Source organism: Tachyglossus aculeatus, chromosome 19, assembly GCF_015852505.1.
Source record: "Tachyglossus aculeatus isolate mTacAcu1 chromosome 19, mTacAcu1.pri, whole genome shotgun sequence".
NCBI lineage: Eukaryota > Metazoa > Chordata > Mammalia > Monotremata > Tachyglossidae > Tachyglossus > Tachyglossus aculeatus.
In genome coordinates, this window is record NC_052084.1 from 3,911,677 (window position 1) to 3,931,639 (window position 19,963).

Genomic DNA, 19,963 nt, shown 5'->3' on the forward strand with positions numbered 1-19,963 from the left:
TATTATTGTTCTCTGGGCTTCAGTTACCTCAGCTGTAAAATAAGGATTAAGAGTGTGAGCCCCATGTGGGGCAGGGACTGTGTCTAACCTGATTAACTTGTATCTACCCCAGTGCTTAGAACAGTGCTTGGCGCATAGTGAGTGCTTAACAAATGCCATCATCATTACTCTTAATATTATTTGAGGCTAGGTGGCATTGCAAGTAGAACGGTGATGGAATTTGCCATAAACCCCCTGAAGAAATGACAGCTATCACTTCACCTCTGGGCTACTGGTGTGGCACTCAAGGAATTATTTCTGAGACCGACTGATGTTTTAGAAACGTGGGATCAAATATGAATAAATCACTTTGGGGATTAATAAATGCTGTCATGACAAGTAGTAAAGTTTGGTACAAGGGCAGAATAGGAACTAAGCCACTCTGCCTCCTTAGCTAAGGAGAGAGGGAAGCAGAGAGGGGGGAGGAAATGAGAGAGAGGGAGCAAAAGGCTGAGGCCTTAGCTGGGGGAAATAGATCCAGGACCTTTGGCGATTCCCTCTCCAGGCCCAGCTTTCATTAAACTGTGTTTTTATTGCCGTTTTTAAAAGCTGCCGGTTTCAGTTGCTCCATTTAACTTTAGGCCAGTTGGCGAGTGGTCCCACAGAACTTCCATTCCATAGTGGCTCTGCAGTATGGCGGAGCTACCCGGTTGGAGGCTGTGTAAGCTCTAGACTGTATGCTTGTCGTGGGCAGGGAATGTGTCCATTTATTGTTACACTGTACTCTCTCAAGTGCTTAGTACAGCGCTCTGTACTAAGCATAAGTGAGCATTTCAGAGAAGCAGCGTGGCTCAATGGAAAGAGCACAGGCTTTGGAGTCAGAGGTCATGGGTTCAAATCCTAGCTCCGCCAACTGCCAGCTGTGTGACTTTGGGCAAGTCACTTCACTTCTCTGTGCCTCAGTTCCCTCATCTGTAAAATGGAGATTAAAACTGTGAGCCCCCCCGGGGGACAACCTGATCACCTTGTCACCTCCCCAGCGCTTAGAACAGTGCTTTGTACATAGTAAGTGCCTAATAAATGCTATTATTATTATTATTATTATTATTATTATTATTATTTAGGAGAGAGCGATCCCTCCCCTTCAAGAAACCTGTCCGGTGAGGGGATTGGGAGTGGCGGGGGCTGAGACTGAACCTTCACAGGCCCACACTACTAGAATCTGGGGGGAGCCTTAAGGTGTGGTAGAAAGAAGCAAAAAGCCATAAGCCCTATTGGATGGAGCCCAGGCCTCGGAGTCATAAGGACCTGGGTTCTAATCCCTACTCTTCTACTTATAAATCAATCATATTTATTGAGTGCTTACTATGTGCAGAGTGTACTATGTGTAAGTGTACTATGCACTTGGGAGAGTTCAGTGCCACAGAATTAGCCAGGTCACACACAAAAAACTTTTTTGCTGCTGAATGCGGTGTGGAGATGGTAAATTGCTGTTGTTTCTCCTTGGGGAGGGGGGCAATGGTGTGTGTGTGGGGGGTAACTGTCCCCCAGAAAAATCAAAAGTTATTTCACTATTCCCCTCCCTTGTGCTTTAGCCAAAAAATGATCCTTTCTCAGAAAAAGCCACAATCTGGATTTCTCAAACATGTTTGCTGTTTTTCTACCGGGCTGATCTGCTAGGAATTGTGGTTTTCTACTGAATCCATTTTCAGGGAGAACTATTCCCCAGCCAGGCTACAATTCTACCATTTCTGCTCTCTAAGTCAGGGAGTGAAGCCCACTCCAAACCTGATCAGCACATTAATATTACTGCCTTTAGAGAAACCCACACGTAATAAAAAGGGGAACCGTTGCGGAAGTTGGCTGGTCTACATCACTGGAAGCTGTAGAATTACTGAAACGGTGCAATTAAACTGCAACATATTTCTTCACATTTTAAAAATTATGACAGGGTCTGAAAAATGTAGATTAACAGAAGTTACTGTTTTTAATCAACATATTTTCTCTCTCTTTCCCTCCATCATTGACTTCTCTCCCCGTTTCTGTCCCCCCCCACCACTTCTCTCTTCTCTTGCTTTAAATGCCCTGATGTCAGTTTAGTCCTCGGGTATATTATGCACATGCCATTGAGGAAAAGAAGTAAAAAAAAAAAATTCTCTTTTCATTCCGTGCCGTGTGCCCAACCACCACAGGCACTGTCTGTTACATGTCGCTTCTTATGAGGCTCATGCCGGGAGTTGCTTTTTAGAGGCAAAGTGTTTCTGAAGGAAAGAGCTCAGATCGGGCGGATGGGGTAAGAAAAACTCGCCGTTGCCGTCCCCATGTTGAATTCATCTACCGATTATTCTGTGCTGTCTCACGCTGGCGCTGTGTTGGACGAATTAGAGGAAATGATAATGATAATACTACTCCTAAAATTATTAATGTTATTTATAGTAAGTACGACTGTGTCAAGCACTGTTTTGGCACCGGGGTCGATACAAGCTAATCAGGTGGGACAGAGTCCCTGTCCCACATGGGGCTCACAGTCTTAATCCCCATTTTACAGGTGAGGGAACTGAGGATAAGAGAAGTGAAGAGACTTGCCCAAGGTCACACAGCAGACAAGTGGCAGAGCCAAGATTAGAGCCCAGTTCCTCTGACTTCCAGGTGCGGGGCCAGGCTGCTCTGAAAGCAGAAAAAGAGGGGTAGCAAGAGGGGAAGAAGAATTCTCTCCCATCAGATCAGTCGATGGCCTGCGGGGCAGGTTGGGCAGTTTGGGGGCTTTTGAATGTAGTGTAAATCACTGACCCGTGGAGGAGTAGGTGGCTAAAGGGCCCCCCAGGAGGGACGGCACACCCCTGTGGCAACGAGGCTGGAGGGAGCTGAAAGTCAGCACACTCACCCGGCCGGAGGTTGGTGGGAAGGGAAAGAGCTCAGTCCTGGGCGCCAGATGACCTGGGTTCTAATCTCGCCTCTGCCACTTACCAGCTGGGCAAGTCACTTCACGTCTCTGGGCCTCACTCTCAATCCCTGTCCTTAAACTGTGAGCCCTATGTGATAACGGGGGTCGTGTCCAATCTACCCCTGCATTTAGTACTGCGTTTAGCACATAGTAAGTGCTTAACAAATGCCACAGGATGGAGCCAACATGAGGCTGGGTTTGCTGATTTCTCATCTGCCCGGCCATCGGTCCTATGGTTGACCAAACCGGGTGCCTCGGAATCCGTCTTTCAAGGAGCTACGCTGGGAGGCTGAAGTCTCTGGGAATGGTGAAATGACAAAAATTGGGGTGGGGGCACCCCCTGAACCTGCAATCCTTATACTCTAAAGCTTGAAACCTACCAACTCATCCTCTAGGCTGAACCTCATTGTGGGAAGGGAACGTGTCCATTACTGTGTTACACTGTACTCTCCCAAGTGCTTAGTACAGTGCTCTGCACACAGTAAGCGCTCAATAAGTGTGATTGGTCAAATGATCGCTCGAGCGTCAGGCAGCGGTGAGCACACGTCCTGGCAACTGTGCTGGTGGACACCCAACTTGGTGTCTGCAAACGCAGTCGGGTGCGCTGTGAATTTTTAGAACAGTCGCACTGAAGTCAGGGGGTCTGGCCATTTCCCTCGATCCATTCCCACTGGGTGGGGTTGGACTGGATGGAGACACATTTCCCATCACAGTAGAGAGTGAGCTCCAAGAGGACCAGGCGTCATCGAGATTCCAGTCTGATTCTTGGACCGCGTTACACGTTAACAAGTTAGAGTTCGTCCCCGCTTCAAATAGAGAAATGCGGTTTGGGGGGGTGATTTTAAGTTTCCCCACCTTCTCAGGTAAAGAGTCTTTTCCATTTGAATTTTGTGGCAAGTAGAATATTTGATTTAGAGGGTACTTATCTTTCTGGGTACGTGTGCATATTTACATCTGCCCCCCGTTAAGCACGATTTTTTTTAAATATGGTATTTGTTAAGCGCTTATTATGTGCTTCTTTCGTAAGCTCTCTCCCACCCAGCTTAATCACGCTGAAAGCCAAAGTACCTCTGAAGTAGGTCTAATCATTTTGCTCCATCGTGGACCTTCGATCTGCAATGACAGAGTCCTCATCCTTCTGTCTCCGAGAGGGTCCTTCTCCTCCTCTATGATTTCCCGGCCTTAGCAGAATTCCTCCGGCTTTCGCTTTCCATCTGGAGTCATTCCGCTCGGCTCAACCGGTCTCTTTCAGTTTCCGTGGCAACCAGCAGATGGGGTTCTTTGACCAGGGTCAGCCGGGATAGGAGGCCGCTGCAGCCCTGTGTCCACAGGATGGGGAGAGAAATGCCAAGCTTTCCCTATATAGGGACAGCGGATTACCTGGTGCTCAGACCTCCTGAGACCCGAGGGGTGGCGGGGAGAGGGGCAGTGAGAGCGGGGAGGTTATCAAATTGGGGGTCTCCGGTCCTGCGAGTCACTGGGATCCCCCAATCAATCAATCAATCAATCAATCAATCGTATTTATTGAGCGCTTACTGTGTGCAAAGCACTGTACCAAGTGCTTGGGAAGTACAAGTTGGCAACGTATAGAGACAGTCCCTACCCAACAGTGGGCTCACAGTTTAAAAGGGGGAGACCCCCAAGACCTTCAGCGGGTGGGCAGGGTTCAGAGGTTCAACTTGCACTTCCCAAGCGCTTAGTACAGTGCTCTGCACACAGTAAGCGCTCAATAAATACGACTGATGAAAGGTTTGACCGTCACTGTGGCCCTTGAAAAACTGGACCTGCCCCCCTATAAGCACTTGATTTCTTTTTTCAATTGGAATTTGTTAAGCAGTTACTTTGTGCCAGGCAATGTTCTAAGCACTGGGGTAGATACAAGTTAAGCAGGTTAAACCCAGTCTCTGTCCTACATGGGGCTCACCGTCTTAATCCCCATTTTACAGAAGATGTAACTGAGGCACAGAGAAGTGAAGTGACTTGCCCAAGTCACACAGCAGACAAATGGCAGAACTGGGATTAGAACCTGGGTCCTTCTGACTCCTAGGCCTGTGCTCTATTCACTAGGTCACGCTGCTTCTCACCCGACCCTCAGCTTCAGAGTACTAATGTGCGTACCTATAATTTCTTTTATTTTGTCTCCCTCTCTAGAGTGGTGTAAGCTCCTTGTGGGCAGAGAATGTGTGTGCCAACTCTGTTGTTCTCTCCCAAGTGCTTATTAATCAATCAATCGTATTTATTGAGCGCTTATTATGTGCAGAGCACTGTACTAAGCGCTTGGGAAGTACAAGTTGGCAACATATTGAGACAGTCCCTACCCAACATTGGGCTCACAGTCTAAAAGACTGTTAATAATAATAATAATAATAGTAATAGCATTTATTAAGCACTTACTATGTACAAAGCACTGTTCTAAGTGCTGGGGAGGTTACAAGGTGACCAGGTTGCCCCACGTGGGGTTCACAGTCTTAATCCCCATTTTACAGATGAGGCAACAGGCACAGAGAAGTTAAGTGACTTTCCCAAAGTCACACAGCTGACAATGGTCGGAGCCAGGATTTGAACCCATGACCTCTGGCTCCAAAGCCTGTGCTCTTTTCCACTGAGTCACGCTGCTTAGTACAGTACTTTACACACAGTAATACCGCTGATTGACAGCAGATTCATCATCATCATCACCGGTGGCCCCCGGAGCACCATCACTATCATTGGTAATATTATTGATAATATTATTATTATCTATTTATTTTATTTTGTTGGTATGTTTGGTTTTGTTCTCTGTCTCCCCCTTTTAGACTGTGAGCCCACTGTTGGGTAGGGACTGTCTCTATGTGTTGCCAATTTGTACTTCCCAAGCGCTTAGTACAGTGCTCTGCACATAGTAAGTGCTCAATAAATACGATTGATGATGATGATGATTGGCAATGGTATTTATTGAGCACTTATTTGCAGAGCACATCGTGACTGCTTCCTCATCTGCAAAATGGAAATTGGATACCTGTTCTCTCTCCTTCCCAGACTGCAAGCTCCATGGGGGATGGGGACTGGGTCCCACCTGATCATCCTTGATCTATCCCAGCACTTGGCCTGTAGTGGACACTTCACACATCCCAAAATTAGTATTCAGCAGGTGGTGGCCCTTGCTAAAGCTCAAAATGCCTCTGATGTGTTTCCTCTCAGTCTTCTGCCCCACCGGCTTCATAATTAATTGATTAATGATGGCATTTGTTAAGCGCTTACGATGTGCAAAGCACTGTTCTAAGCGCTGGGCCGCTGTTCCGTGGGAGAGGCAGCCCCACCAATCTAGCAGCGTGCTCTCTGTGCTGAAGCCGATCCATGGGAAACGCCGGTGCCATCTCTGCCTAAGAGGAATTGACTGAGGGAGGAACAACAGCCTTCATTGAAGTGGGGTTTGTCTTCCCCTCTCCCACAAGGGAGAGAATCCCCAGCTGCTGCAGTTGCTGCTGTAGCTGCTGCAGCGGCTTCAAGAAAACTGCAGCTGCAGTTGCTGCGGTGACGTCTCCACAGTCTTGTCTGAGGCAGCAATGGGAGACGAAGAGCTTGTACAGATTTATTACTCTATTTATTTTACTTGTACATATTTACCATTCTATTTATTTCATTAATGATGTGCATCTAGCTTTCTTTCTATTTATTTTGATGACTTGACACCTGTCCACAGGTTTGTTTTTGCTGTCTGTCTCCCCCATCTAGACTGTGAGCCCGTTGTTGGGTAGGGACCGTCTTTATATGTTGCCGACTTATACTTCCCAAGCGTTTAGTACAGTGCTCTGCACACAGTAAGCGTTCAATAAATCTGATTGAATGAATGAATGAAGAGCTGCTCAGCCAGCAACCGCACCCCCAACCTCTTTTATTCCTGCAGCTGCTGCTGCTAGTTGTCTCCCTAGGGGAGGGGAGGTAGCCCTGAGGCTACAGCAGCAGAGCCCCCTCCCTTCAACCCCATCACCCCCACCTCTGCAAGAAAGACCAGCAGTAGGGTAGGGAGTTGAGACAGAGATGTGGCCAAAGGAGGGGTCGGTCTCTTCCTCACTCAGCTGTTTTTCCCTATCTCTTTCCCTCTCTCTAGTTCTCACTTTTTCTCGCTCTCAAATCCCCTTTATTACATAACTTCTCCCCATTTGTATCATCTGTCACTAGCTCCACCCCAACGACTGGAAGCCCCCCACCCCACGCCTTTTCCCACTTTGCACTACAGGAGGTGGGAATCCCATTAACTGGAATTTAGAATGAAAAGCTTTTGCCTTTCCAAAATTCCAAGAAATGAACTGTTCACCCTTCCATGTCATTTCACATCTTCATTTACACCGGCAATACAAAAGGGAATGTGGAATAGCTGGTTAAAACAGGAGGAGGCTCACATTCCCAAAGAAGAGTCAGAGTTTAAATGCACAGGTCTGGAGAGGTTAAACCCATCAGCAGAATGGCAGGTTGAGAGTCTTCGAAGACATCTGGTCAGTGGTCCTGGAGCTGGTGATTTTCTGAATGAGTAATAATGGGAAACCCAGAGTTCAGTGTAGTGTCTTCTCTTTGTTCTCGCTTTCTTATTCAGATGTTGACAGAGCTAATTCCACAACACTGGGGCTCGCTTTCTTCACCCCCGCCCTCCACAAGTCTTGACCCATTTCTGTTTTCCTGGAATGGTTTCCCTTTCTCAGTCTGGTTGATTGGCACTGGCTGGAATCGCCATCTCTTGGCCAAGGGCCTTCAAGGGCCAGGCGGATCCCAGGGTGGAAGCAGGAGCCTCGTCGGCTGATCCCTCTCTGCGGCTAATCCCCATCCCGATCACCTCAAGCGGTGACTGGGGCCAGGCATGGGGGCTTCGGTCTCTCCAACTGTAAGCTCCTTGAGGGCCAGGGTCATGTGTATTAACCCTTTAACTGTACTCTCCCAAGCGCTTAAGTCCAGTGCTCTGCGCAAAGTGCTTTAATAACAACCACTGAGTGATTGACTTAGCTGGGATGGGGGCTATGGGGGAAGTCAGCAGTAGTTACGGTCTTCCTTCTCCTGGGACCCCCGCCCCTCTGCAGCACACACACCCTGCCAACACCTTGCTGCCTCCTTCTCCCCTTTGCTCAGGCAAAGTCCTGGCTGGGAGCCCCAAAGTCTCCCCGTAGCACCCCCTTTGCCTCCCGATGCTCCGGAGGTCAGGCACAGTGGAGACCCGAGGGCCCGTGGGCTGGTGGGGGGTGGTGAGGAACGACGGCGACCCTACTTATTTATTTTACTCTATTTTACTTGTACATATTTACCACTCCGGAAGGATGGAGGATGGGTGGGTGACAGCCGCCACCTCCTCTGGGCCTGGCGGGGAGGTGGTCTTGTCGGTTCAGGGGATGCTACTCACCCCGAGCTGTGTCTCTCCGCAGGCTGAACCAGCTGGACAAGCACTGCCAGGCCACGGCCCAGCAACTGGTGCAGCTCCTGAACAAGCAGAATCAGCTCTTCAGGGAGAGGCAGGACCTGGCCGAGGAGGTGCAGTCGCTACGGTCTCAGGTAGCGGGTCAGAGCCCAGCCTAGCCCCGGCTGGTGAAGGGCCGGGCGATTGGGGGAGGGTACCCGTCTGTCGGACAGGAGGGGGTAAGGTGGGCCGGGCAGGGATTGGGAAGGCAGGAGAAGAGAGAGCGGGGCTCTGCAAGGAGGCTAACGGGAGAGGAATGAAGAACATCAGCTGGGGCCCAGTGGAGCCCTATAGTGAAGTCGGCCTTGGTATTCCAAGGCTACACCGACAGTGAAATTCAACTAGGAGGGCCAAATGTGACTGTAAAGGCCAGTGTGGAACTCTCCCCTGGACACCCTGGGCACACAAAAAGGCCATCGATGGTATTTATTGAGCTCTTACCATATGCAGAGCGCTGTCCGAAGTGTTTGGGAGAGGACGATAGAATAGAGTCGGTAGGCATGTTCCGCTCCCGCGATGAGCTTACGATCTAGAGGGGGAGACAGACGCGAATAGAAACAGCGAAATTACGAATCTGTCCCCAGTTGTGCTGTCAAGTTTGATGCTCGCAACGCTTGGCACTGTTTTTTCTTTTGCCTTCCTCCTTGTCTCTCATTCCTTACAAGTAGGAGGGAGAGGGCTGATTTGAGTTCACTTCCCTGTCTGTATCTGCAGTGCCCACAAGGCACGGTCCCCGATGCCCTCTGCCCTTTCCTCTTGGCCGAACGCCGAAAATCCCAGCAGCCTCCCCTGGCCCGCTGAGGAGGGGGGAGAATCCCTGGCTCTAGACCACTTACTCCTGGGAGCACTCGGGCCAAAAGGCCACAGAAGGGAAAGAGATTTAAGAGCTGAGAAGTACGGGTGGGAAGGGGGGCTCTGGGGAAGGGCTGCGGTCCCAGGGGATTGGGAATAGGACAGCTGGAGTAGGGTCAGGGGGTTGTAACTCCCAGCCCGGAAGACTCACCAGCTGGCCTGGGAGGGAGGTGGAGCCAGCTGGTGGGAGGTGGAGTGGTTTTCACGGGCAGCGCGGCATCTGGAGGAGGGGAAGGAACAAAGTGAGATGACATTTAGGGGATTTTCTAAGCATATACAGTTTTGTGTGTGTGAGCGTGTGTGGTTTTTTTTTTTTAAATGGATATGTTCGTCACTTGGCTTGAACTCACGGAGAACGGCCCAGCCTGAAGATGGTACTGAGCCTCTGAAGCCTTAAAATGCAACCGAGTGTATGAGTCGATGTAATGAATCGATCCTGATTAGCCATATGGGTTTAATCACTTTTAAATATTTTTGGCAGTTTTTTTTTAAAAATGAAGCCCGGGTGTAACTTTAAAGCAGCATGTGGGGAGGTATGTTATAGTCAGATTGAAATTATTTTGTTATTCTTAAGGAATTAAGGGGTGGATCTCCAGAGCCGCAAGTTGGAGGGTGTGGAGGGGGGAAAAAGAGAGAGAGACTGAACAAGGAATCCCTCTGGTAAATAAGGAGCTGGGTGTCACAACACAGTTACTAAAGCACCTAGGAGAAAACAACCCTAACCCTTAGCTCAGTTGCACTGAGGAGGCCTCAGATCCATCTGATCTTCCAAAAAGTGAGCTACCTGAAGCACAGATGGCACATTACTGGAACAGCAAATTAGCTGAATAAACTAGGAAACTCCAGAAAGAATTCTCAATGGGCGAAAACAATTTGATCGCAACGAAATCGGGTTTTTTTGGTTGGTTTGTTTCTCTCCTTGATTTTCACCCCAATTGTCAGCCTCAAAAATAAACACTGATACATTCCCAGAAAATATTTTTTTTCAAATGAAAACTGACTGTTAAAGATTGCCTTGATTCTTTCAAAACTGTGTACAAGGCACTGTTTTCTTTTCTTTTTTGAGAAACGATATTGAATATACACAGCTAAGATGTCATTTATACCCCTTTGTGAGGCAGGGGCTAGAAAAGGGAACTGCCTAGCCTCAAACAGTGTATTTACAGTGTGAGACCCCCAGATGACCCTGAGTTTGTGGAAAGTTCATAGCTAAATCCAAGTCCTGGATATTTTAGTATCAAAATCCCCAAAGTGCTTGGCGGGTCAGGGTGCTGCCCCTGTGAGGAAGATGACCCCCCACACAAACACACACACCCCCTGGACCTGGAACCCATAGAAGCAGCATGACCTAGTGGGTAGAGCACGGGCCTAGGAGTTGGAAGGACTAAGACTAGTCTACTGTGTGACCTTAGGCAAGTCGCCTCACTTCTCCGGCCTTCAGTTCCCTCATCTGTAAAATGACGATAAAGACCATCAGCCTCAGGTGGGACGGGGGTTGTGTCCAACCTCATTAGCTTGGATCTACCCCAGCACTTAGTACAGTGACTGGCACATAATGAGCGTTTGACCAATACCGTTAAAAAAACCCTAATTAACAAACAAAAAAGACCCAGGCGAGCCTGTAGAAGGCCTGGGCATGGTGAGGCCTTGACCATGGGGCCCTCGCCCATGGGGCCCTCATCACTTCCTCAGCCCAAACTGGCATTTTTGCCCTCAGAAACCACCGACGGGACGGCAAGAGGAGGGAAAGCGTTTGAATCGGTTCCCCCAACTGTAAAACGGGGGTCCGATCCCTGTCCTCCCTCGTACCTCGACTATCGGAAGAGGTAGGGACTGAGGCCGATCGAATGGAGTCGCGTTACGGCGGTGTTTATCCCACGGGCAGCGCATAACGGACACCATCAAAGGAAGATCAAGTGAGGAAAGCACTGAAGGTTACAGGGGGCTCGAGGATTCCTCTTCACCAGGGAGAGACGAGGGAGGTGCCTTCCCTTCCCGTCCCTTCCCTTCCGGGCCCTCAGTCAGCGTCGTTTCTCTCAGTGCAAGGCTGGAGGGGGCGGGCAGAGGGAGCAGGGCCTCTCTGTGCCTCGTCACCATGGAAACGGGCTGCTCCACTCGTTTTGGAGACTCTGGCTTGGGCAGCACGCATGCACGAACCCCCCACCCCCCGGGAGAGATCGTGCGCGCGCAGCTCCCACCATCTGGGGCGCACGTGGAGGACGAGGCTCAGTGGAAAGAGCCTGGGCTTTGGAGTCAGAGGTCATGGGTTCAAATCCTGGCTCCGCCACTTCAATCAATCAGTCGTATTTATTGAGCGCTTACTGTGTGCAGAGCACTGTACTAAGCGCTTGGGAAGTACAAGTTGGCAACACATAGAGACGGTCCCTACCCAACAGTGGGCTCACAGTCTAGAAGGGGGAGACAGAGAACAAAACCAAACATATTAACAAAATAAAATAAATAGAATAGATATGTACAAGTAAAATAAATAAATGGAGTAATAAATACATACAAACATATATACAAATATACAGGTGCTGTGGGGAAGGTTAGGAGGTGAGGCTGGGGGGATGGAGAGGGGGACGGAGGGAGAGGAAGGAGGGAGCTCAGTCTGGGAAGGCCTCCTGGAGGAGGTGAGCTCTCAGTAGGGCCTTGAAGGTAGGAAGCTGTCAGCTGTCAGCTGTGTGAGTTCGGGCAAGTCACTTCACTTATCTGGGCCTCAGTTCCCTCATCTGTAATATGGGGCTGAAAACTGTGAGCCCCCCGTGGGACAACCTGATCACCTTGTAACCTCCCCAGTGCTTAGAACAGTGCTTTGAACATAGTAAGCGCTTAACAAATACCATCAAAAAAAAAAAAGGAGGAGAGCTAGCTTGGCCGATGGGCAGAGGGAGGGCATACCAGGCCAGGAGGTGTATGGCGGATGTGTAGCGGGCCAAAAGCGAGTAAAATCGAGGGGCTGGATGTTCCCCAATACTGCAGGTGCGAATTCCAATTTTTCTTTATCAAACCGAGTAACTAAGCAGAAGCCATCATGAGGCCAAAATGAAAGTGTTCTGCTGAAGCGGTAGCAAGCTGAGACTAGATGGCTCCACCTTCATACCTCCTAAAGACGATTTCTTACTTTGTCATTGGCAGGCATTGACTGAAAACGTTTGTCTGTGGGGTGTGATGAAACCAATACAATAATCTGTTTTTAACCCCCAACTCCTCCTCTAAGCTCCCTGTGGGCAGGGGTCCCATCTATCTACCAACTCTGTTGGAGTGGACCCTTCCGAGCGTTTTGCACAGGGCTCTCCACAAAGCAAGCGAGCGCTCAGTACAAACCAGAGATCAATCAATAACCATCGCTAGATAAGCAGTGTGGCATGGGGATAGGGCACGGGCCTGGGAGGCACAAGGTTTGCTGCCACTTGTCTGCTGCATAGGGACGTTTGTCTGTGGGGTGTGATGAAACCAATCCAATAATCTGTTTTTAACGCCCAACTCCTCCTCTAAGCTCCCTGTGGGCAGGGGTCCCATCTACCAACTCTGTTGGAGTGTACCCTCCCGAGCGTTTCGGACGGGGCTTTCCACAAAGCAAGCGAGCGCTCCGTACATACCAGAGATCAATCGATAACCATCGCTAGATAAGCAGTATGGCGTGGGGATAGGGCACGGGCCTGGGAGTCACAAGGTTTGCTGCCGTTTGTCTGCTGCATAGGGACATTTGACTGTGGGGTGTGATGAAACCAATCCAAAAATCTGTTTTTAACGCCCAACTCCTCCTCTAAACTCCTTGTGGGCAGGGGTCCCATCTACCAACTCTGTTGGAGTGTACCCTCCCGAGTGTTTTGCACGGGGCTCTCCACCAAGCAAGCAAGCGCTCAGTACGTACCAGAGATCAATCGATAACCGTGAATAGATAAGCAGTATGGCATGGGGTTAGGGCACGGGCCTGGGAGTCACGAGGTTTGCTGCCATTTGTCTGCTGCATAGGGTTAGGGCACGGGCCTTGGAGTCACAAGGTTTGCTGCCATTTGTCTGCTGCATAGGGACGTTTTGTCTGTGGGGTGTGATGAAACCAATCCAATAATCTGTTTTTAACACCCAACTCCTCCTCTAAACTCCTTGTGGGAAGGGGTCCCATCTATCTACCAGCTCTGTTGGAGTGTACCCTCCCGAGCGTTTTGTACGGGGCTCTCCACAAAGAAAGCGAGCGCTCAGTACATACCAGAGATGAATCGATAACCATCGATAAATAAGCAGTATGGCATGGGGATAGGGCACAGGCCTGGGAGTCACAAGGTTTGCTGCCATTTGTCTGCTGCATGGTGTTAGGGCACGGGCCAGGGAGTCACAAGGTTTGCTGCCATTTGTCTGCTGCATAGGGACGTTTGTCTGTGGGGTGTAATGAAACCAACCCAATAATCTGTTTTTAACACCCAACTCCTCCTCTAAACTCCATGTGGGCAGGGGTCCCATCTATCTACCAACTCTGTTGGAGTGGACCCTCCCGAGCGTTTCATACGGGGCTCTCCACAAAGCGAGTGAGCGCTCAGTACATACCACAGATCAATCGATAACCATCGACAGATAAGCAGTATGGCATGGGGTTAGGGCACGGGCCTGGGAGTCACAAGGTTTGCTGCCATCTGTCTGCTGCATAGGGACGTTTGACTGTGGGGTGTGATGAAACCAATCCAAAAATCTGTTTTTAACGCCCAACTCCTCCTCTAAACTCCTTGTGGGCAGGGGTCCCATCTACCAACTCTGTTGGAGCGTACCCTCCTGAGCGTTTTGCACGGGGCTGTCCACAAAGCGAGCGAGCGCTCAGTACATACCAGAGATCAATCGATAACTGTGGATAGATAAGCAGTATGGCATGGGGTTAGGGCACGGGCCTGGGAGTCACGAGGTTTGCTGCCATTTGTCTGCTGCATGGAGTTAGGGCATGGGCCTGGGAGTCACAAGGATTGCTGCCATTTGTCTGCTGCATAGGGACGTTTGTCTGTGGGGTGTGATGAAACCAACCCAATAATCTGTTTTGAACGCCCAACTCCTCCTCTAAACTCTTTGTGGGCAGGGGTCCAATCTATCTACCAACTCTGTTGGAGTGGACCCTCCCGAGCGTTTTGTACGGGGCTCTCCACAAAGCGAGCGAGCGCTCAGTACATACCAGAGATCAATCGATAACCATCGCTAGATAAGTAGTATGGCATGGGGATAGGACACGGGCCTGGGAGTCACGAGGTTTGCTGCCATTTGTCTGCTGCATAGGGACGTTTGTCTGTGGGGTATGATGAAACCAATCCAATAATTTGTTTTTAACGCCCAACTCCTCCTCTAAGCTCCTTGTGGGCAGGGGTCCCATCTACCAACTCTGTTGGAGTGTACCCTCCAGAGCGTTTTGCACGGGGCTCTCCACAAAGCAAGCGAGCGCTCAGTACATACCAGAGATCAATCGATAACCATGGATAGATAAGCAGTATGGCATGGGGTTAGGGCACGGGCCTGGGAGTCACAAGGTTTGCTGCCATTTGTCTGCTGCATGGGGTTAGGGCACGGGCCTGGGAGTCACAAGGTTTGCTGCCATTTGTCTGCTGCATAGGGACGTTTTATCTGTGGGGTGTGATGAAACCAATCCAATCATCTGTTTTTAACACCCAACTCCTCCTCTAAACTCCTTGTGGGCAGGGGTCCCATCTATCTACCAACTCTGTTGGAGTGGACCCTCCCGAGCGTTTCGTACAGGGCTCTCCACAAAGCGAGCGAGCGCTCAGTACATACCAGAGATCAATCGATAACCATCGACAGATAAGCAGTATGGCATGGGGATAGGGCACGGGCCTGGGAGTCACGAGGTTTGCTGCCATTTGTCTGCTGCATGGGGATAGGGCAGGGGCCTGGGAGTCACAAGCTTTGCTGCCATTTGTCAATCAATCAATCAATCAATCGTATTTATTGAGCGCTTACTGTGTGCACTCGGCTGTGTGACCTTGGGCAAGTCACTTCACTTCTCTGGGCCTCAGTGACCTCATCTGGAAAATGGGGATGAAGACTGTGAGCCCCCCCGTGGGACAACCTGATCACCTTGTAACCTCCCCAGCATTTAGAACAGTGCTTTTAAGCACTTAATCAATCAATCAATCGTATTTATTGAGTGCTTACTGTGTGCACTCAGCTGTGTGACTTTGGGCAAGTCGCTTCACTTCTCTGGGCCTCAGTGACCTCATCTGGAAAATGGGGATTAAGACTGTGAGCCCCCCGGGGGACAACCTGATCACCTTGTAACCTCCCCAGTATTTAGAACAGTGCTTTTAAGCACTTAATCAATCAATCAATCAATCAGTCGTATTTATTGAGCGCTTACTGTGTGCAGAGCACTGTACTAAGCGCTTGGGAAGTACAAGTTGGCAACATATAGAGACAGTCCCTACCCAACAGTGGGCTCACAGTCTAAAAGTCTGAAGTCACTTAATAAATGCCATATGTCCATCTGGACATAATTGTGTACCCTAAGACCTACGTTTGGAAAACAATAATAATGGTGGCATTTGTTAAGCGCTTATTATGTGCCAAGCACTGTTCTAAGCGCTGGGGTAGATACAAGGTGATCAGGTTGACCCACGTGGGGCTTATGGCCTTAATCCCCATTATACAGATGCGGTAACTGAGGCTCAGAGAAGTGAAGTGACTTGCCCAAGGTCACACAGCTGATGAGTGGCAGAGGCAGGATTAGAACCCATGACCTCTGACTCCCAAGCCCAGGCTCTTGCCACTGAGCCCCGCTGATGGACTATAACCACGTGCACACAACCTTGATATATATGTATATATGTTTGTACATATTTATTACTCTATTTATTTATTTTACTTGTACACATCTATTCTATTTATTTTATTTTGTTAGTATGTTTGCTTTTGTTCTCTGTCTCCCCCTTTTAGACTGTGAGCCCACTGTTGGGTAGGGACTGTCTCTATATGTCGCCAACTTGTACTTCCCAAGCGCTTAGTACAGTGCTCTGCACACAGGAAGCGCTCAATAAATACGATTGATTGATCGAAAGTTCCAGATTGGGTCAGTTCATCGGGGGTTCTCAGCAGCCCACAGGCCACATCCTGTTTTGCTCCGGCGACCCACTGCCTGAACCACGTTCAGTAAACATGTTCTGCCCCAAATCAGCTTCTTCTTTCCTGGAAAGGGGAAGGCGAGGCTCCGCCCTGTACCTCTCCTAAAATTAGACCGCCTCAACGAGAAGCGGTGTGGCCTAGTAGGTAGAGCCCAGGCCTGGGAATCAGAAGGACCCGGGTTCTAATCCTGGCTCCACTACTTTCATTCATTCATTCAATTGTATTTATTGAGCGCTTACTGCGTGCAGAGCACTGGACTAAACGCTTGGAACATATAGACACAGTCCCTGCCCAACAACGGGCTCAGAATCTAGAAGGGGGAGACAGGCAGCAAAACAAAACAAGTAGACAGGTGTCAATACCATCAAAATGAATAGAATTGTAGATATATACACATCATTAATGAGTAATAAATAAGTACAAATATACACAAGTGCTGTGGGGAGGGGAGGGGAGGGACTGTATATGTTGCCAACTTGTACTTCCCAAGCGCTTAGTACAGTGCTCTGCACACAGTAAGCGCTCAATAAATACGATTGATTGATTGAGAGGGGTAGGGCAGAGGGCTGGAGTGGGGGCGATGGGGAGGGGAGGAGGAGCAGAAGACCTTGGGCAAATCACTTCACCCTTCTGGGCCTCAGTTCCCTCATCTGGAAAATGGAGATTAAGACTGTGAGCCCCATCTGGGACAGGGACGGTGTCAGCCCCAGCGCTCAGAACAGTACGTGACACACAGTAAGCGCTTAACAAGTACCGTGAATATGCCATCATTATTATTCCTGACAAGACACTCAAGCCGGTCTAGGACATGGGTTGTTTTTCCGAGCGAGCGCATTCAACCCCGACTACCTTAGCTTGTACGGACATCTGACAAGCTCTTGGGTCTGTGGAAACCGAGAGGCCAAAGGGGAAGCAGAAACCTTTCAATCAATCAATCAATCGTATTTATTGAGCGTTTACTGTGTGCAGAGCACTGTACTAAGCGCTTGGGAAGTACAAGTTGGCAACATATAGAGACTGTCCCTACCCAACTGTGGGCTCACAGTCTAAAACAGTCTTCAACTGAGTAGCCCCTGTTTATGTGTCCTCTCCACCTTCCTAATCATTGTGGCTCAGTGGAAAGAGCAAGGGCTTTGGAGTCAGAGGTCATGGGTTCAAATCCTGGCTCCGCCAACTGTTAGCTGTGTGACTTTGGGCAAGTCACTTCACTTCTCTGGGCCTCAGTTACCTCATCTGGAAAATGGGGATTAAGACTGTGAGCTCCACCCCGTGGGGCAACCTCATCACCTTGTAACCTCCCCAGCGCTTCGAACAGTGCTTTGCACATAGTAAGCACTTAATAAATGCCATTATTATTATTATTACAAGCTCCTTGCATGCTAGGAACATGTCTACCAACTCGGTTATATTGTACGCACCCAAGCTTTTAGCACACACAAAGCACTCCATAAATACCGTTGCTAGATTGATCGATCTACGTGCTGAGAACTCGGCCCAGGAGAAGATGAAAAACCATCATTTAGAAATCAGTCTGCCTGCAGAACATGGGATATTTAAACTTTTGTCCCTTTATTTTTCAGTTACCCAGCATGCCGCAGTCTGACTGCCAACCTGGTTAAAGGTCAGGGTGAAACCCATCACTTACAAGGGGCCACTGACATTCATCTGGTTTTTATTGTCGCACTCCAACAGAAACTCATTTCAGTGCAATGTTTTTATCGGAGATTCAAATGGGATCGGATCCATTCACGCGGTTCGTTAAAGGGCTACCCTCCTGCTGTCGAACGGAAAAGAAATAATCGGCCGAAAGGAGCAGTCATTAATCGCACAGTCCGATTTTAAAGCCGGGATTTGTAATGTATTTTTATAATTTGATGACTTTTTTTTTTTTTACCATTTGTGAATTTAAATAAAGTGACTTTTAGAGATGCACGGTGGTCTTTTCAACTGGGTGGAGATGCGTCCTCATGGAAACACCAATCACACATACACACAAACCTTCCATTTGCTACAGCCGGCTATTGCACTTCTCCTGGTTGATTTCCAGGTCAGGAATCCTCTTAACTTGCTCTTTTCTCGATTCCCTACGAGATTCCTCATCCACCAACACCACAGCAGTGGGGCATTATAAGGAAGTAAGGGCACAGTCCCTGGGCCTGCCCCTAACTGAATATTGTGGAGACAGAAAAAGATGGTGGTTTTTAGACCCCATCATTGGTGCTGTCTGTCTAGACTGTAAGCTCGCTGTGGGTAGGGAATGTCAACCAACTCTATTGCGTCGTACTCTCCCCAAGCACTGAGTTCGATGCTCTGAACATAGTAAGCGCTCAATACATACCACTGATGATGATGATGACGACGGTGGCATTTCTTCTTCCTGAACCACCAACTTACCTGAATCGAACTCTGCAGAAGCTCATCATGGAGGCAGACACTGAAAAATGCTCCCGTGTTCTGTAACTCTGCTCCTACTCCTCCAATCTCAAAACCATCATGTCACAGCAAGTTGGGAGAACTGTCAAGTCAGCAATGTTGTCGCGCCGCATTAAATAACGCCGGCAGCGTTGAAATCGCAGGACAGACGAAACTGCCAGCCGACACCTCGGTGGCTGTTTTACCTTGAAAATACATATTTTAAAAATAGTGTACGAATGCCACAACTGTGGTGAGAAACATGGACTAAATAACAGTGCTTTGCACATAGTAAGCGCTTAACAATTACCATCATTATTATCTCAAAAGTATATCCATTTATTTTTTTCTACAGTCCCAATGGGCGGTAGGGAAATATTTTAAGGCATTTAACAGTGAGAATTTGTTTGACTTCTGGGTTCGGATCTTAGATCCCTGAGGCTTTGGAAAGGTTTTTTGGGGGGGGCTTCACCTACTGGTCCATCCCACCATCACCCTCCTTCCTCCCAGGGTCAGAGTGGGAACACCTGCCTGGTGGCCACGGAACACGTCACCTCTTTCCCAAGCCCACAGTCCAGTACATTTCACCCAGGGGGACTTAGTTCTCCAAAAATTGATGGCGTTTGTCTCCCCCATTAGAGCAGAAGCTCCTTGAGGGCAAAGAACTGTTATTCCTGTACTTCTCCAGGGCCTAATACAGCACCAAGTAGGCACTCAATACACGCCGCTACTGTTACTACTTACTATTAGGCGGAAAACACCAGAGTGGCTACCCACGCTCAATCAAACCGAAATAGCCACAGGTTCAGGAAAAAAAAAAGCTCTGGGCTGTGCCAAAATTTGCAATGCAAATCCAACCCATCGCTTAGTACAGTGCCTTGTGCATAATAAGCACTTAACAAATACCACTATTGTTTTGCTAGCCATCTGCCTTGGATGGGCTGGGCTTAGTCCTCACTGAAGGAGGATTACGACTAAACTGGGAAAGGATTCTGCTCTGAATACAGAAAGACCTAGGAAATCTATTTGTTTCGGGTGGCTTAGATCGATTTGCTACTTGAAAGAAAATACCTTGAAAGCCAACGCGGAAGCGTTAAGTTTGTGGCATCTTGACTGTGGCTTCCAAAGGGCTCGAAGTATACCTTTCCAGACACACACACATTCTCTCTCTCTCTCTCTCTCATACGCGTGCGCGCTTCCCACTCAAAAAATAACAACTGGCCTCAGAGCTGCTGCCGTCT

General features: G+C 48.9%; 1 protein-coding gene and 1 long non-coding RNA gene across 4 annotated transcripts in view; one reads left to right on the forward strand and one right to left on the reverse strand.

The window, feature by feature from the left end:
• SDCCAG8 (SHH signaling and ciliogenesis regulator SDCCAG8) overlaps positions 1-18,227 on the forward strand; it is a 148,220-nt gene extending 129,993 nt beyond the window's left edge. For 2 of the 3 annotated variants that reach the window (XM_038761018.1, XM_038761019.1), the window contains exons 17-18: positions 8,314-8,440; positions 18,003-18,227. In XM_038761018.1, coding sequence (XP_038616946.1) covers positions 8,314-8,440; positions 18,003-18,152 — 277 coding nt within the window. In that variant the 3' untranslated portion in view covers positions 18,153-18,227. Of the gene's footprint in view, positions 1-8,313; positions 8,441-17,890 lie in introns of all 3 variants that reach the window. The other variant, XM_038761020.1, reaches the window with a different exon arrangement.
• On the reverse strand, positions 8,836-11,185 carry LOC119940743. The gene is made up of 3 exons (XR_005455039.1): positions 11,007-11,185; positions 9,349-9,417; positions 8,836-8,874 (listed from the first exon to the last, which is right to left on the reverse strand). It is a non-coding gene; the product is annotated as an uncharacterized LOC119940743 (long non-coding RNA).
• Positions 18,228-19,963: the final 1,736 nt, after the last annotated feature.